General features: G+C 42.2%; 1 protein-coding gene across 1 annotated transcript in view; it reads right to left on the bottom strand.

The window, feature by feature from the left end:
• Positions 1-508: 508 nt before the first annotated feature.
• Positions 509-19242, bottom strand: part of ngfrb (nerve growth factor receptor b) — a 29581-nt gene continuing 10847 nt past the window's right edge. Inside the window, exons 4-6 of the mRNA XM_041962599.1 lie at positions 7122-7359; positions 5649-5812; positions 509-4773 (exon numbers count right to left, since the gene is read on the bottom strand). Coding sequence (XP_041818533.1) covers positions 4430-4773; positions 5649-5812; positions 7122-7359 — 746 coding nt within the window. The 3' untranslated portion in view covers positions 509-4429. The remainder of the gene's footprint in view (positions 4774-5648; positions 5813-7121; positions 7360-19242) is intronic.

The following is a 19242-nucleotide window of genomic DNA, read 5'->3' as shown; positions in this document are numbered from 1 at the left end:
CAAAACAACAGGCACAGTTTAGGGTTAGGTTAGAATTAGGTTTAGGTTAGGTTTAGACATTTAGTTGTGAAGGGTAAGTTTAGGGTAAGTGGCTAGGCAATACATTATGTCAATGACTGTCCTCAATAGGACAGAGTATGTGCATGTGTGTGTGTGTGTGTGTGTGCCTGTGTGTGTGTGTGCACGCGCCTGTTGTGGTTGACTTTACATTCCTGTGCATGCAATTGTGTGCACCCTTGGGTTTGTGTGTGCACTGTTGGAGACAAATCAGAAGATGAATGGACTTTAACTTTATTACTGGTTTTACTGCTTGTCAGATGTATGAATTTAGCAAATTCACATTACGTATAGTACAGTATATGTATTAGTATACAAGAAACATTCGGTATTTTTCAGATCTGTACATTTCAGTCCAGGTGCACTGTCAGTCTTGTCACTATTATCAGGGCTTTTGTAAAATAAACTTATCCTCCAAAGCCCCACACCCACCCTCCACTCTCAAACCCCGTCTGCATGGTTACTTTGTTACTCTCAAGTGCAATGCCATGACATTTTCACCTTCAGCTGTGTTTACTGTACATGCAATTCAATGTCTGGTCACCATTTCTCAATTAAAATCTCTCACATTCATCAAACTAAAGGAATATTATTAAAGGAAAAAGCCTCCATCTGCAGTCATAGTTTCTGAGAGGAGGACAAACTATGACTTCGTATTAGTGTTGACTAATACAATGAAGGGGCTTTCAGGCAAGGTCATTCTGTGGAAGTATCTAATATCGAGCATAAAAAACCAAAATAATTTTCATGTGTCACTGTCGCGTTTCAATTAGTCTGTCTGTCTGTCTGTGTCACAACAGCAGATCAGGTCCAACCTAAAGAACTTACAGATTACTGACTTCAGATCTTGCTGGTGTGTGCATGGAAACTTGTATTTCTCTTCAAACTTATTACTCAGCATGCAATGTGTTCCTTTAGTCCAAGTGTCAATGGAAAAATATCTGATGGTTATAAACCGTGCAGTATGTCTATATCTGATATCTGAGTATGTACTATCACTAAGTAACATATCTGTTAACCGTTGCAAATTAGTTGCAAATGATCTTATATGGGGCTTTGCATTTAAACCAATAGTTTAACACTTTCAGAAATGTGCTTATTTGCTTTGTTGCAGAGAGTTAGGTAAGAGATCAATACCACTCATATATCTGTCTAATAAATACACAGGTCCAGCCAGCAGACAGTTAGCCTAGCATAGCATAAAGACTGGAAGCAGGGGGGCACAGCTAGCCTGGCTCTGTCCAAAGGAAACAAAACCCTACCAGCTATTTATGCTACTGGACAGAGCCAAGGTATCATGCATTTTCTGGTACGTAATCCCCTTTAACACCTCAACTATTTGTTTTTACGGATTAAACGAACAACATATAACATGTTCATTGGCTGTAGAGGTGCAGGACAGAGCCAGGCTAGCTGTTTTCTTCTGTTTCCAGTCTTTATGCTATGCTAAGGTAAGATAACTGGCTGCTATCTGTAGCTGTATATTTGTCAGACAGATATGACCGTGGAATTGAGCTCGTCATCTAATCTCAGCAAAAAAGCAAACAAGAAATAAAATATGACCCTGCAATTAATGCAAAGACTCTGACTTAGAGTATAGGGCACTTAAATCATAGCATATAATAATGTTGTATTTCTGAGTTTGGTGGCAGGTGATGTTTCTCTAACTGGACAGTTAGAGCCATTCCTGATAAGTCTTAAAGGTATTTTATATTTGTGTTTCCTATTCCTGTCTTAATGATGCACTACATTAATACACCTGATGCTGATTAATTTGCTAATTGCACCAGGTACCTGACATAGGCACCTCCCTTCCCTTTGCCCTTCTTACCCTTTTATACTTGGACAGCATTCATATACAGTACTAACAATGTCCCATTCATATAGATATTGTACATTAGCGCCTTCTAGACTCTGACTAAAATAAAAACTAAAAAAGTCAAATTATTTACAAGTAAAAAAAACATCAACTAACAGAGACATACTTACAAAAACAGCTAAAAACAAAAATGTACAACATCAGCGGACACCTGAAACAGTTCCCAGGCACTTGTGATGCAGAACAGACACACATTATTACATATTTAAGTGCTACAATCTAGGACAAGAAGAGAAATATAATACCATTTACAGTTGTTATTTGTGAATTAAAATACAACAACCCTTAGAGTAGAGTGAGAATACCTTCATTTAAAGTAACACTACAGCGTGAAGCTCAGTGTGCTAGTGGTTAGTCACAATGTACAATCTGTGTCCAAGAGTAACAGATGAAGTTGGTGATATAAGTGAGTTTAGCATAGTCAGCTATTTGCTCCTTCAAATATTTTCCTGTGAGCAAAAAGAAAGAAAACAAAGAGATGCCGGGGTCCTCAGCTGGCAGCATGATGTTAACGACATAATAAAACATTTGAAATACCAAAAAGGTGCAGCACAGCACAAATGCATGATTACACTTAAACAAGCTGATTTATGCGAATGTGGATTCCTGGGTTTCACCCTTCCATTTAAAGTAATCCAAAACTTTTCCGCTTTCCCCCGGTCTGAATTCATCCCACATCCTTTGACTTATGTCTCCACTGGCTTGCCTTTTATCCAGAGGTCATTGTTGCAAACAATGAGGAAACAAGACACTCCTTTTCTTTTTTCCTCTGGCCCGTTTCCCTCTCTTGTTCACTTGTTTAAAGGATTGTCAGTCGCAAGAATCACTGCTTTGGGTAAACACACTGCCTCCCCCCTGAACAACTGCATATTGTTCAGTTAATTTTACAGGGTGCAATATAGTCAGTGTGATATTGATGTTGTAACACAATCATTCAAGTTACCCTGAGAAACAAAGCCAAAAAGATAGAAAACCCTGGATTTTTGTTTTGAAACCTGATTATTATTATTTTTCTTGGATGTTCTGCCCTGGTTGACAATGAGTTGCTAGTTTCTGCATGCTGTTTACTGTTATTTCACCATCTATAGCACACATTGCAAATTATTTAGATTTTAAATTTACTTTATATTAGCTACTAGAGATTAAACAATATATGGTCTCCCCATGAGAGTGTTCCACACAGTATATGGCAGGATCGGAAGCTTTCTGTGTCTCCTACAGTGAATAAGAGTGTAAATGTATACATGATCTGTGTGTGTGTTTGTTTGTATAGTAAATGCATGCATGGTTACATACTGTAGGCCTATGTGTGTATGTATGCACAGTATGTGTGTATCTTTATTTGTCTGCCTTTGTACATACACACATACATCGTTGTTACTGGGTGACTTGAGTTCCGCGCCCTTCCCTTTTCTGGGTCAGTCTGAAGCAGTCTGTGTGGGATCTCCTGTGTTATGCAGATATGCCTGAGCACATAGAATAGTGTCTCACGTTACCTCGGTCAATGACCTTCCCCACAGAGTCCAGCCAGCAGTTCTTATAGCACTAGTCTGCAGAAATCACTCAAGAAGAAGCCGAAGGTGGGATAAAGTCCACGCGTGTTGCAGCTCAATGTCTTAAGTCTAATGCAAGTGTTTTTTAAAAAGAGAGTAAATAGCTGGACGTAGCTTTTGTTTTTGCTGAAGGACAATAGCTTCATTTGAAATGCGTCCACACGTCCTTCCTCAGGTTGTCATATTTGTCAAAGATCCAGATGCGATGTGGTGCGCAGGCCTCATCGGGTAGCAGTAACAGACACAAGCCATTCCACAACTTAAATTCCAAAAGTCTAACACAGCATGTCAATAATGCCGCTTTTCAGGTACAGTGTGGAGACAGTTACTCCTCTTTGGTAGCATAGACTTGTAAACTGTTTTGAGATGCAACACTGGCTGAGAAAGGGACACGCCGACTATGCGTGTGTTGTAAGAACGAAGAGCAAAGATGGAGAGGATCAAGTTGTATCTATAGGAATGAAAGAAGTATCCGCGATAAATTCAGTTTAAAGGCCATTGCTGCTCCTGGGTTAATAAAGGCAGAAGACGGTAAGCTGGATGTGTGGACAGGCAGGTGGATATCCAGGCTCAAAATGGAATGATTCTAGACCACCTTCGTCCACACAGGCTTTACATTGTGTGGATTTTAAAAAGTGTGAATGAATGTTTAGAAGCACATCCTGATGGTTAAGTGAAGGGTTTTGGCTTCCTCTGACTGATTTGATTAGGTATGTTGATATTCATTTAAGCTTTCGTCTGACTTCCGGCATCTTCCTGTCTGATCCCTTAAACAAACAGGAAATAATTCTTCAGGGTTCGTATTCGATCATCACCTTGACTGCTGGCTCCATGAGGGAATAGCTTAAAGCATTCATAGCGTGAATTATGTGGAACGAAGGAGGCCATGGAGGAATATTAAGGTTAAGGTTCAGGTGCTTTGCTCACTGTTAAGCTTAATTCACACCACAGAAGTGGCTGTCGGCTTTGTGGCGCTGGGGCTTAGCACCAGACTCTGGGCGATGTCGTCGCGGTTGATCTTGCGCAGCGCCGTGCACAGCGTGTCGATGCTGGCGCAGTCCTTGCTCGCCCAGTCGGACAGGAGCGCGCGGACGGGATGCTCTTCCTGCCGGAAGGTCGCGATCCTCTCCTCCTCGTATCCCAGGAGGCCCGCCAGGTTGCACCAGTCGCTGTCGTCCATGTGGTTGCAGTCGTCTCCTTCGCTGCCCCTGAACAGCAGCTTCTCTACTTTCTCTCTGGTGTGGAGAGGAAGGAGCAAACAAGGCTCTTCGTCCATGGTGACAACTGCAGAAGGAGGAGTTCAGGTCATCTCATTATTTGAATTACATTAGCTAATTTTGAATGTTCATAAACGACTGGCATGGTTCATGTAAAGGAATATTTGGAGATCTCCGCACATACTGTAAATACATTTTTCTGCTCTCTGTGACCGACTAGTATAAAACAGTAAGGATTTTCTCCTCATCCTGTTCATGAGCGTTTCAATTGGCTGTAATTACTCGTAAAAATGAGTTGATGGAGTGTATAATTCCTGCAGCAGTAACAATGGTTTGGAGTAAATAAAAAAGCATCATTACATAAAAACCAAGGAAAAGATGCGCCTTTGGCCACGCTGATGAAATGCCTCTGCACATCCCACCTCCTTATTACCACTGTAAGATACTGTTCAGTTTTCTCCCGCTTGCACCTCTTTGTCTTCTTTCTGTGCCATTATCTGGGCAAGCATGTGGTTTTAAAAGTCCTGAAGTCTCTCAAACTGGTTTGTCAGGGCAGGCCAGGAAACTGCCAGGAGCATGTGCTGCCAAAAAAACAACACTGTCACTCTGTCAGTGTTGTAATCCTTGTTTGCTGATTTGCTACAGTAAGTTTGAAAGGCCACATTGAAGGTGGAGTTGATGAAGCCACCAGATGGTTCACTGCCAAGGGCAAAAAATTCTTTTTTCTTTTTTCTTTTTTTTTTGAATGATATGGTGGGTAACTTGAGGGTGCAGTCTGTGTGTACAGTCACAGAAAGACAAAATTAGAGTACAGTCATTACCAGGGGAATCCAGCACCGGACAAACATGCCCTATTAAGTGTGATAGTTTGATAAATGAGGCTATTTGATTCTTGGTGTTACTGGAGTGGCCTCTGGTTAGGTCCAGGCATGAGTGTGTTACCTGTATGCGCCTGATTCTGGGCCTGCTGCTGCTCCTGCAGACTCTGGCTGTCCACAGAAATGCCGCTGTCACTGTGCAGCTTCTCTCCTTCAGGTGACGGCGTCTGGTTCTGGTTGGCTGTGCAGTTGTTGGCTCCTGGCTTGTTCTGCTTGCAGCTGTTCCACCTGAACGACAATGAGTCGTAAGAGGGACTGTCCTCACAAGGGCTTAAATTCAAGTGAAACAGTCTTCTAGCAGCTGTAGTAAATATGTATGGAGCAAAGCAGTGAGTCAGGTGGTGTTATTATAGAGCAACAAAGTCCACATAGGAAGGAGATGAGGGTGAATCAACAGGTCATCAAAGCATCAGACTTTTAGTTTGTTTCTCGTTTCCAACCAACAGTAAACACTGGTTTCCTTTAACCATGACCACAATCTTTTTTGAAACTGTAATCAGCTGTTTATTATTGTAACCATGATGACGAAGGTCCCCTAACCTCGACCCTATTTTTCCAAGTGACTAATGTTGACAATGATTTTGGAACTTTCGTTTCTGTCGAGCGTACAATGATCTGCAAAGTGATGAAATTGACAAAAATGACCGTTTTTGTCAATGGAGTTGTGCGGGTTTGGTGAGAGCAGGCGTAGAAGCTGTTTCAGATTCCAACATTTACAAAATTCCAAATCCTAAAACTAATTGATCCCAGAAATTTTGATCCCAGTTGATTGTGAATGATGATTTAAGACACCATTAGCCAATCGTTGCCACCAATGAATATATGGTAATACAAATATGGAATAACTGTTTCTGACTAACTAGGATACTAAAATTGAAATGCGAGCAGTGACTGGTAGGTAAAACATCATCTATTATTCAATGAGGCAGCTAAATGTTTAAGATGCTGCTGTTTCAGTGTTGGCCCACCTTGGCTCTGATCTGTCTTGAAGTCTGGGTGTTTGAACGCAGACTTGCAACACTTGCCCTACAACATAGTTGGATAAACATATTGTACATTCAAAATTGAACAGTTGTTGGCGGTCTGTGGAGGAAGCATGGGTTTCAAATATATGAGAGGAGAGTAAACAGACCATATTGTGGCCCACAGGACAACAGAGTGCTCTCATCCAGAAAAGCAGCAGATGATTTCATTAAATATGAAGCTGCGGAAATTCAAAATCTGATTGGATTTTGTTGTCCGTATGCATTTGTAATGAGTATCAGATCCCTTTTCACTTCCCTTCAGCTGCTGACTTTCACCTTTTTTAAAAATAATCTTCATCGAAAGAAATAGAGACAGAGTAAAAAAGATGCAAACCGCAGACATCAAACCACCTTATAACAGGGGTTCTCAACCTGGAGGTCAGGCATATGTGGTCTAAAGATAAATCTGAAGGATCACAAGATTAATAAAAAAAAGAATAATTTATACAATTACACTTTTTTGTGGGGTTTAAATTTGTATTTTTCATACTTTACATGGTTCCTGTCCTCACCTCTTGAAGATGATGAAGGCCACAAGGCCAACCACGACTGCTGCCAGGATGGAGCAGTAGATGGGTATGAGTTTGTCGTTCAGACCATCGTAGAGCCGCTCCTGGGAATCGCCGTTAGTGGTGGTGGTGGTGGTGGTGGTGGTGCTCTCTATGGGCACCTCTGGTGGGGGCCCATCTGGTGAAAAGTCATCATAGGGGGGCATGGAGAAGAGTGTGGGAGGCACTGAAGGGTAGGTAACTGTGAAGGAGAGAAATCCTATGAGCTTCCTGAATATGTGAAAACAAAGCAACAACAGCCATTTACTCTACAGTCAAGATATTAAAGGGTTAGTTCAACTTGATTGATTTTTGGCCACTAGAAGACAGTACACACATGCAACTGAATTGATATGGCAAAGTTGTCAGCAAACAGTTGCCTATTTATGCACACATCCAACAGTTATGGAGCAACACTACTGATTTGCCGTCAAGTATTCTCTCTCTTTTTAGCTCTGTTTTTGGTCTCCACCAACTACTGAGAGAAATAACTGGCTGTTTAGCTACAAAACGCTACACACCAGGTCATTGCTAACATTGTCGGACTTCAGTGTGGTGCTGTATTTATTTCTCTATGAACTGCTTTACGCTGGAAACAACTCAGATGAGACCTGTGAGAATGAACCAAAACAGTAAAGCCGAGGGTTGTAAAACCAAATCGGTGAGCTGAAAGATGCTAAAAGCTGCAGAGTTCATCTTCTATGGGTTCCTCACTTTCACATTACACATATTCAAGTGTTGCTGATTAGTGCAGCTAATTTCAAACTGTCCATTTTCAGCCAGGCAATGCTATGCTAGTGCAATACTAAATTGGTGGAGAGTTGCCGTGCATGCTGTTTTTTGGAGTGTATGTACTGTATTTTTTCACTTGTCAAGTGTGTCCTCAATACATAATTGAATCAAAGACTTCAAAATGGCAGCCATCAGAGACAAACTCCTTCAGGCCAAAGGCTGCCCCACCATCACCATCAGTGGAAGCAGATGGAGAAACATGTTGTAGGCTCTTTGTTACGCTGCGGGTCAGAATATTTTCAGCTTGAACATATGATTGTCCGTGATTTAAATACGGCTACAAAAACAAGACAGATCATCTATCTTCAAGCTATCACAGCCAATATAACCATAAACGTGTCTCCTGCTGCAAACGCATACACCAAGCACACACCCTCACACACATTACATCCCACTTCACTCGGTCATTTCCCCTTCTTCCCCGGGGAGCCATTAACGAGGGAAAGAGCAAGTTTGTCCATCCAGTCTTGCCCACTTTCCTCCAGCCATTAACGCCAAGCAGAGTTGTTCGCTCCTCACCGCGGATGTGGAAACCTATCCTCGCCTGTCACTTACTTACAGTTATTCACATCATCAACAGGAAATCATCCCGTTGGTTTCCAAGGGCTCTAAATACCTCAGGAGAGCCGCTCAATGCCAGCCGGCCATTTTTCACTAATGAGGTGAAAACATTTTTAATGAGAGCTTATTTAGACGGATGCATGAGCTGCCGTGGGGCTTTTAGCTGAAGGAATTTTGAGGATGTGATAAGTACTTTATGGCAACACCAACATACTGAACATCCTATTAACTTTGCAGGACGCCCATCATTCTTAATCCTTGCCTTCTAAAGCCATTGATTTTTTTTTTTTTTACCAAGAACAAACGTTGCAATGGTTGTGTCGCAGTACTCAGACGCCAAACAGGAAATATGTTGCCCTGCAGGGTTCGCTACCTCACTGTGCCAGTTTTATTTGACGTGTGACAAGTGGCAATTTGTTTTGTTTGTGGCATTTTTAAGTGTGAAGTACTCACAACTGTCACAACTGTCTCTTTGTTTTGCTGCTGATTTGTCAGCGCCAGCACTCACGCCGGGTCAGTGAAGGCTCCCCGTGCTGCGTTCAATGAGCCATGCCCTCCGGTTCAGCGACCTCCGGGTGCTTTCGTCTCACTCGGCACACCGCCGCTTACTCACAAGTGGCCAAACCGCAGAGTCTCCTCACTTCACACCTTCTCTTTCCTACCTGTACTGACTTTTAAGTAAGTTTATTTATGTAGCACCTCACCAGACCTCTCTTGCACGCTCCTCGTCTCTGCTCGAGGCAGTCTGTTTGAGGCTACATTAGACGTTAGTAGCTTAACACACCCGAATCTCCAATTTAACAGTTTTTGACAAGGAAGACGAATGCATGGAATAAAAAAACAGCATCTCTGGTTCTGTCGCATCAGCAATTCTTTTCATTCAGGAGAGATGTTATAGGAGTGCACTGCTAAATGGGTGGAGAACTCTTGGTTGCAAAACAAATGTATTGGGCTAATATGTGTGAATAAAGAGCATAAGACACACAAAACGCACACACACAAGCTCCCGGGGATGCACTGCAGTCTCATATTCCTTCCCGTCCTCTTCAGCAGATACATACACACCAGCATTACCACCATGGCTTGTCTGTCTTTCTCTTTCTCTTCCTCTACCCCCCAATCAACACACGCACGCACGCACACACTCGAAACCAGACACCATTTACTGACAGAAACCTCCTTTGTCCAGCACAAACGCCCCCCTCCCCATCTCTTTATCCTTCAATCCGCTCTCTATCCATTTCACCAGTGGCTACACTTTTCCTCACTCCTATCAGGCATTTCCTTTTATGTCAGTCAGTCGTACGGTCTTCTATACAGCACTTTTTTTTTTTTTTAACACACTCGCTCTCCATCATCTCCTCCTGAGCGCCTGCACTGATGGTAAACACAACATCATTGTTGTCTTACCTTCCTGGTTATATCACTTTATTCTTTTTGTTCATTAACCATTTATCTCATCCATCCATCCATCCTTCCCTTTACTCTACATCTCTTCGTCATTACTGTGCTGTCCCTCCCTCCCTCCCTCCCTCCATGATTAACTGTTAAAACAGGGCCCTAAGTGCCTTTACTGAACCACTAGCTCAGCCTCTCGGTTTGGATGGTCTGGCCTCAGAGGGGAGTGACCTTCTCCTGCTGAGCTCAGCTTGTTTCCACTATGCAGAGAGGTCAGTGATTGCTGGACCGTTGCTCTTAGTCAGAGAGCGATCATGTTGAGAGATTTTAATGATTGACGATTCCCTTATACTGGACCCTTAAGTCATGAACTACATGTACAATCTTGTGTTTAAGAGAAGAAAAAAAATTATCTACATCCAGGTAAACAATCCAAAACAAATGTATTCAACTTCAGAAAACAGAAACAGAAACATTTCAAGTAAAAATGTAAAGATGAGACTATAGTGCAATTAAATAGAACGAGACGTGCAGGTCAACACAAAGAACCACTGCATGGAGAGCGTAGATACATCATTATACTGATTTGGCAAAATCCAAATAACTGAAACAGCATTCATTTAAGATGCTGAATCACAATGTTAGATGAAATTAGATCAATTATAATTACAAAATGTGGGTTAATACACACATTTGGTGATTTTTAAGGTCTGACTAAATAAACTGACTAAATGCTCTTTTTCAGTTTTCCTATTTCAAGACAAGCTTGCATGGTTTGCACTGGACAGCAACAATATTATATAATAATTTTTTCCTCTACTGTTTATCTATATTATCAGAAGTTATATCATGAATACTTTTGTTATATCTCTTTCAGTATATTTTCCTTATCAAGATGACAATAACAAGTTTAGGTCCTGAAGTGGTCTTCTGTAACACTCTTGATGTCAACGCCCACACAGGACACACTAAACCTCATGTATGATATTCCCATTTTAAAATTACAGGAGTTCAGACTTGGAGGGTGTGTGTCCAATTCAAAGAACAAAAATGTTACCGGTCAAAATGTGGCAAAAGCTTGTCATTAAGATCATAAAAACTGAGAGATGTGGAGCTGTTAAAATTACAGCTTCAGCCAACTGTAACCCCTGTCAACAGCTCTTTTATTGTTGTTATTGTTAAGCATTATTCGGTTGTTAGTGAAATTACTGGAATTTTCCTCCCGGCTTTGTCTGTTAATGATTAACTTGTGACTGGAAATCCGGGAGCATGTGTACTTACCAGCATTAGATGAGTAATTTTCAAGAAAAAAACTCTCTGCTCTGTGCCCCCGCATATACAGCGGGAGTGTGAGTGTGTGTGCGTGTCATTTATGTTCAAAGCGAGTGTTTGTGTGTATGTGTGGGCCAGCAGCCACGCCTGACTTTAACTCGTCATTCCAACCTCTTGCAAACAGACGCCTGCAAACAGGTGTTGCTGCTGTTTCAACACCATATACTTTAAAGGCTGAGAGGAGGGGAGGGGCTTCCGACGCAAGCCAAGCTGTTTTTTTTTTATTGTTATTATTATATGTCATTGCACCTGAGTACAGCCGCGACTGCTGCCAAGACCTGCCCAACAAAACCTGAAATCCCTTCATCTTTGACGGACATTTTTATGGTATTCATGTTGCAACAACAAGCACAAGTGAAGGGATAAATGAAAGATTATTGAAAAATGCTGTCACCCCTGTTTCGCTGATCTGCTTTCAACACTTGTGATTCCTCACGATTCGCTCTCTCTTCCCTCTTTCTCACACTCTGGCTGTTCTCCTTGAGCGCTCTGGCTCGGGTCCTACCTCGCATGACCCATCTCATTTTTCTGCCCACGTGCTCCGGACTGAACACGCCTCTGAATGTGGATGCATGTTTCTGAATACCTACAGGGCCTGTGTGTGCACCCCTGTGTCTTTGTGTGTGTGTGTGTGTGTGTGTGTGTGTTCTGCGGCAGAATGTGATCAGCACTCGTAGAGGTCAACCAGAGAAACCTGAGAGTGCAGAGGAGTAACTCCATCGCGTTTATCGACCGGGCCACATTCTCAGCATCTGTCCCCTCTCTCCGCTCTCTCCATCTCGCTCTTTACTGCAGCTCCCGTGTGCTACATCTATTTTCTGTTACACACTTCAGTTTTATACGTGACAGGCACCCTTTATGAAAGTTATTTACGAATGGTTTATAAAGTAAACAATACTTTATAGATGAGTTATAAACCATTAATAAGTTCATGTTTCAGGTTGCCAGGTTGTGGGAAAAAAATCACTTTGGCTTTTGTTTACGCTTCCTCTTTGGTAATAACGCAGTTAAATGCATGTATTAATAATTCTATTAATGATTGGTAACCATTAATAAGTAATAATAAATGCATTTTGGTCCAGATTCTCTGCAGCCACTTTTTAAGTGGTCCTAGCGCCCTGTCAGTCAGAGAAATTTTCCACGACCTCATAATTATTCTTATTAATGACTCTAATGTAACTGATCCATAAAATGTTAGTAAATGATTTATTAACCATTAACAAAGCCATTAGTTTTAACATATACACTCTTTATAATGGGTGCCTTATTAGAAAGTGGTTCCAAACTTGTTGTTGTGAAAATGTGCCACTGCTCTCTGCAAACTGGAGTATTGGCTGTGATTCCAGTGCAAATAGACATATAGATATAAAGGGTAAATATTAAAGATAGTGAGCTTTTTTAAACCAGATTAGCCTTTTAGTTTTATCATGAAAATCATGCGTTGGCACTTACACACTGTATGCCAGCCACTTTGCACATTTTTGGAATAACAATGCAATCCTAATTTCCGGAATTTTAGTGCCTGTAAAGAATTTTGAAACACATAAAACTACAAAACCGGCTCTAACGATGACAGTAATAATGCAGCAAATGAGCCAACAGCACATAACTTCATGAAATGCCCTCTTTATGCCACAGTGTGGTCATTCAGCTCTTGACTGCTATGGCAGATAAAAAGATAAATAACACGACTTGGCTTGGCAGAGGCACAACACCCCCCCAGTACATACTGTAAATCATCACGAGGACAAGACCTTGGCCCCCCAAGCAGAACTTCTGCCGATGAATGGACGGCACGAGCGAAAGCGCAATTGTTGTGGTCACCCTTGGACCACAACAGCCCACTCCTGCCAAATCACCTCCAAAAATGTCCCCTGGAATGTGGAGGGGTAAATTCCTGAGGGATGGCAGGCGACTCCAGGAGACTGAGTCACGGCCACAAGGGGTCGATTCTTGTTTGGCAGCGGAGACTTTAAAACTTCATTCAGCGCTACAATGCCCATACTGTGTGGAGTCGGGAGCAAAAGGGTTAAAGTGAGGAGGTCAACTGCGGCCATAGAGCCCAAGTCAATGGAGATATAAGTCAGGAGATGTGTGACCAAGCTATTACCACACAATGAGTGACTGTGCAACACAAAGACAGTGAATTGTTTAGTCAGATTTAGGGTTCTGCACAGCTATTGAAATGGAAATGCTTTGGGAGCAGGAAATCAGAAATGTCGATGGCATTTTTTCCTTCATCGTTTTCCCCATTTGTCTCCTTCTCTTTATCTGCCTGTCAGATGCTTGCTCCAATTGACTATTCATCAAGCCCCTCCCACAGACACCGATTGTCCAATCATAGCTGAGCAACCATAACCAAGCATGGCCGAGCTTTGGAAATATCCACATGCTGAAACGCTGTGTATGAAAAAGTGATTTCTAGAGAGGTTCTTTTGAGAGTTTAGCCTTTCAAGAACTAAAAATACAAGAGCAAAAGTTAAAGAAATGGAGTAAAATATGAGTTTGTCTGCTCAAACTACCTTACTATCGACAGTAGTAACCTTATCCAGCTTCCAAAGCCAGGGAGCATTTCATACGTTGTAGAGTTACAGGTTTTGTTGTTTAAAGCCCCGCTCACGGTCCAATATTACTATTTCACCACTGTGTGGAAGTCGCCTCTGGATGCTATTATATCAAAGTTTAGGCTAACGTTAGCAGCACTGTCCTGATCTTTATTGACTTTGGGGAAGTTTACTCTCTCCCAGCTATGTGAAATAGCATTATGTTTGCCAAACTAATTTCTAAGTCCTCATCATGAAAGTCTAAAAGCCTCATGCGACAGGTGAAACACAATACTGCAAACAATAAAGCATTTCCCTGTCTTCTACATGGATCATCAGCTGCTGAGGATATGGATGTTTCGCCCGCAACGTGTAGCTTTCGACTTAGCCTTTTAGCATGTTATAAAAAGAGTGAGCTTAAAAACAGCGAGGTCAGCAGAAGATGGAATTATCAACCAATTTATAGAGGTAACATCTTAATTAGATAGCCATCTGCAACTGATTAAATCTGCCTGGGACAGTTGTCAGTGCCCTGAAGTCAAACACCTTCTTTTGTCTACCTCTGTCTGTAATCAAGGACCCATTGTCTCAAAGACTACTAAGTATTTTATTTGGTAAATATGCCACTCTTATCATTTTAAACAGCGTATATGCTGTGATAGGATGCAGAGCATGACAGGCGCAGCAACATAAAGGGCTTCTACTACATGCATTCCTCTGTTGACACAAACCATGAAAGGTTTCATTCCCCTATTCTCTTCCCCTCCCTTCCTCCATCTATCACTCCACGATTTCTCTTCCTCTGTCTCTCTGTCTTGATTAAGTTCAACTGGTCTGGCACTGAGTGCTGTGCATGGGGCTGGTTAGCAGATCATGCTTTGTGATTTCTGGAGGGCAGCCTGTCAATCGTTAAGGTCAACCAAACTCAGGAAGGAAACGGCTCCCTCCTCCTGCTCACCTATCAATTCAATAACCAAATGCACTTGGTCCAATCACCCTCCCCCCTCCTGCTTCCTCTTAACCGCACCCACTCGACCTTCATCCTTCCATACGCTGTCTCACATCGGTAATGTTCAATAAGTCATCTTATTGATTTCAGTCAGTGCGTAGGAGTGGGTGTATCAGTGCCCGTCTGCATACATACGGCTCTGTGCAGGTGACTCATATTTGGGCATTCCTGTAAGCTTCCTTTTAGTGCGTGCATGTGCATGAATACTATAATTGTACGTGTGCTGCAAACGTCAACCTGTTGCCACTGCTGCCACAGGAGCAGAAACCCAAGCTTTGGGTGATAGGTCAGCCCACATGTGTGCAGTCGATCCTGGGTACAATCTCAGCGTGGAACGGGGTCAAAGAGTTAAAGCCTGTGTGTGCCGCTGCCGTTGAATGCTCGTAGCAAAAAAACTGATACGGACAAGCAGAAACCAATCTGACGAACTCAACAAGCACTGCTCATTCAGCTTTAACCGTGGTGTGAAAGGGCCTTGTCACAGTGTGTTAGCAGCCACTCCTATTGATAAAGCATTTTCATATAATCTCTCTAGACTTGACAGGAATCACCCTGTTAACAAACCTATCACGAGCCTTTTACATGGCAGTTTCTCATCCAGCCATGTCCTCTGCAAAGCCAACCCCTCTATATCTGATAGGACAGCCACCCATGGCTAACCTGTCTCATAGGAGTTTAGTACAAACTCTGTTTTCCCAGTTATGTCATGGTCACAAACATCTCTGGTGAATTATGCTCATAGGCAGAGGATATTTAACTGAAAAGAAAATATTTTGTCATGGAAGATTTTACTGATCTGTTCAACATTTTGCAACTTGTTAGATAGGTTAAGTAACATTTTCTCATATATATGCATAATTCATAGCAGACATTGTTGACCCATACAGTATCGGTTTGTCTTTGCTGATGTATAACACGGTAGATATCACTAGGAAGGGCGGCTGATAAGAGCTCTAATCAACCTCAGTTGTCCTGCGTTGTCGTGACCCCTGAAAGGATTTTGGGGATTATGCCGTGTTGTTCAGTGCGCATCCCCAGGGGAAAACTCATACTGCCTGACCTTCCCACAAAGACCTCCTCCACATAAAAGTCTCCCATGACCTTCAACCTCTGACCGTGTTCGGCGGCCTGCAGAAGAGTGGAAGTCATATCACACTTCTTTAGATAAGCATCTCGCCCTCGGACGCTCAACTCCGTGGGTTTAGCCTAAGAAAGTCTGGTCGGTGTAAGCATGTTTTACCACCGGAGAGAGATGAAGAGAGGGAAGTTTTTTCCCTCGCAAGACTCAAAACAAACCACTAATCCCTTTGGAAGTGTGGGAGGAAATTGGATTTTCACCTCACATGACGGTTGAGCTTGCATCCACATAAAAGGCTGCTGAATCATCACAAGGGAAAATTCACCTCTGGCCCAAACTCAGATATAATCTGAATAATAACAGCGGTTAATCCAACTTTCTCTCCGAAGGCAACCTACAGTATAGTCAAGGTGATGTTCTGGTCCCTCTGATCTCAGTTCTCCAATGTCTCAAATTACAGCTTGTCTTTTGATGGGCAGTGGCCGTCTGTGCGTCCCTCCTGACTGTTTAGCCTTCAGGCCTGTGTCGCCTGACTCCAAAACACTAATGGATATGGACGTCTGGCAGCTCTACAGATTTGTAAATGCTGATAACGCTCGTGCTTCGGTAAAAAGATTACATTAGGAATAAAGAGCACATGATTGGGTTAACGTGAGGAACAACATACGAGGATGAAGCCCATACACAGCGGGCAATCGCCCGGAATCGCAGCCAGTTCACATTCATCACGAAGTGCACAGCGTTAATTATCTAAAGGAGGTTTTAGCATTGGAGTTCTGGCTCCTTATATCTTGATCTCGGATGAATCATCTCTCCAACCACCACACTAATGGAGAATGTTTTAACAGCAGTGGTAGAAAAACAGCAGTACATGTTGCGCCCACTTCTGCCTATCAAATAACCTTTTTCTGTCTGTGGCATTTCCCCTGGTTGTTATAAAGCATTAACTCACACTTTATGTTTTAATCACTCTGTGCACGGCCAAAACGCACCATGTTTACTCATTATATCTCCATCAATTGAAAAGCAAATCCTTGACTCCTCATCCATTTGTTAGATACTTTCCAAGCCTCGCCATGTCTAATTTTCTGTGTTGAACGTGTATAAACTGGCTTCACATACAGTCTCTCTGGATGTATTTACTGGCCTCTAACAGTCATCTTGGCCCTGTGATAACACACAGAAGAGCTTCAGAGGCCACATTCCCACAATGAAGCTGTTCAACTGAGCTGATTCCTGAACGCTGGCTAATATTAGAAAGCCAGCTGAGAAAAATAAGACAACTCTTGAGTTTCTCCTTTTATTTGGTCGAGGTTTAGGTAAGCACCTTAATTCGCAGCGAGGGCTGCAACATGTAAAACGCGACCACAGTAATATCAAAACAAGTTCACCGTGGACGATTACAGTGGCGGCAGCCATGTGAGGAATCAGATTGGGGAGCTGCTCTAACAGCCCACCAAGGCTGACATGCATCCACTTGTCCAACAGCCGGATCATTGATCATTCAACCAATGAATCTGGCACCACAATGCTCCTCATAAAGAAGCCGCCCTGGAGGAAATTCAGCCCTGTTCTCAGTGGTGTACGAGGTATTCAGATCATTTACTTAAGTAAAAGTACTAATACCACACCGAGAAAATACTCCACTACAGGTAAAAGTCCTGCATTCAATAAAGTGTGTATTGTAAGCAAAATGTACTTTAAGTATCAAAAGTTAAAGTACTCATTCTGTGGCATTTTTCCACAGAATGAGTACTTTTACTTCTTCTTTCTGCCAGCGTTTCACTATTACAGTATACCTGATGTTTTTGGATTAGTATCCAATTCAAAATCCAAATATTCAACATATTTGGAGATGGTTTTCACTAGATCAAAAGTTTTAAACTGAAAAGTAAAAAAGTAACTAGTAACTAAAGCTGTCAGACAAATGTAGTGGAGTAGAAGTATAAGAGTTGCATAAAATGTAAATACTCAAGTAGAGTACAGCTACCTTGAACTTGGGTTTAAGCACAGGACTGTACTGGTGACATATTGGGCTTTTAATCAGGTTTAATCTGTTCAGTGTCTGTTCAAATCAAGCAGCCAACTTTCACTGATGTCTACAAGATCGTGACCTTCACGCCTTTAAATAAAACAATCCCTCCAGTGTGGCTCAAGTTTGAAACTCAAGGCATAATATAAAAATATTCAAAGCAGAAGAAAATGTCACATAGATATATGTAGGACAAATCTTTAATAGTCTCACTGTCTGTTGTATTCATTACTAGCTCCTTCAAGTAGCCCCATGGGCTAAACTGAAAGCCCTCACAGGCCAAATGGGATCATGGGAGAGGCACAAAAGCCTCCCTTTAGCCTGAGACTTGCTCTGTCTTCATCACTGTGATAACAACATCCTTCAAACCGCTGCCCTAACCGACTGCCCGGCTGATCAACAGACTCCTTTTATTGTCATTTCACAAAAGCGTTGATTTAATCTGGGAGGCATCAGGTCATTGGAATGAGCAGTGACTGCAGTCATAAGGAATTCGTGATTTGAAGTGTGATACCCACAGGGTGCAATGATATAAAAGAAATTCAGAACCCCGTTCAGAGATATGACCCCCTTCTAAACCCTCAACACGGAAAGAGTGTGGTCTTTGTGTCCGTGGAAGGGATGAGCCTGTGAAGACAATGAGACAAGCTTCGGCGTGGCATTTAGGTCGATGGGCCAACAACGTCCACAATGTCCCGCTGAGATGATCTGATTATGTGGCCGACAATGTGGACGTCCAGCACATCGCGCTGTCCGGGCAGCGCTGGACAACGAATATGTGCCCACATGGATTCTATTGAGGCCACCGTGACCCCGGGCCATACATCCCATCACTCAACTTGAGACGTTCATGGTAAACTTGCCAAGTGTTTAGATAGGATCATCCCGCAGCCATTTGCTAAAGAGCTGAAAAATAAATCTCTGAACAAGAGAATTAATTGTCTCGTTAAAAGAAGAGGATCACTTCTTTTCCTCCTCAGAGTAAAACAATTCCATGAAAGCCTTATTTATCTCGCACAAGAACTTCAGTGTTTTAAGAGTTTTGAACTTAACAGTCCATTATTTATGGGCCAAACTGCAAAAAAGCTGCTGATAAAACAGAAATATCAGAGATATCCATCAATTACTGTTGTCACCTAAATACAGTGGAATGAATTAAACCTAATTTGGCACTGAAACATGACGTCTGTAAAACTCAACAGTGATGTGATTCAGAAGCAGTGTCCTCGTTACTCTAGAAAATGCACCACCAACAATGCAGATTTTGTTACCTTTGGACAGTGCCAGACTCGCTGTTTCCCCCTATTTCCACTCCCTGTGCTAAGCTAAGCTAGCCAAAA

This window comes from Chelmon rostratus, chromosome 21 (genome assembly GCF_017976325.1).
Source record: "Chelmon rostratus isolate fCheRos1 chromosome 21, fCheRos1.pri, whole genome shotgun sequence".
Lineage (NCBI taxonomy): Eukaryota > Metazoa > Chordata > Actinopteri > Chaetodontiformes > Chaetodontidae > Chelmon > Chelmon rostratus.
Note: the sequence above shows the minus strand (reverse complement) of the source record. Positions and strands in the feature narration are given on the sequence as shown.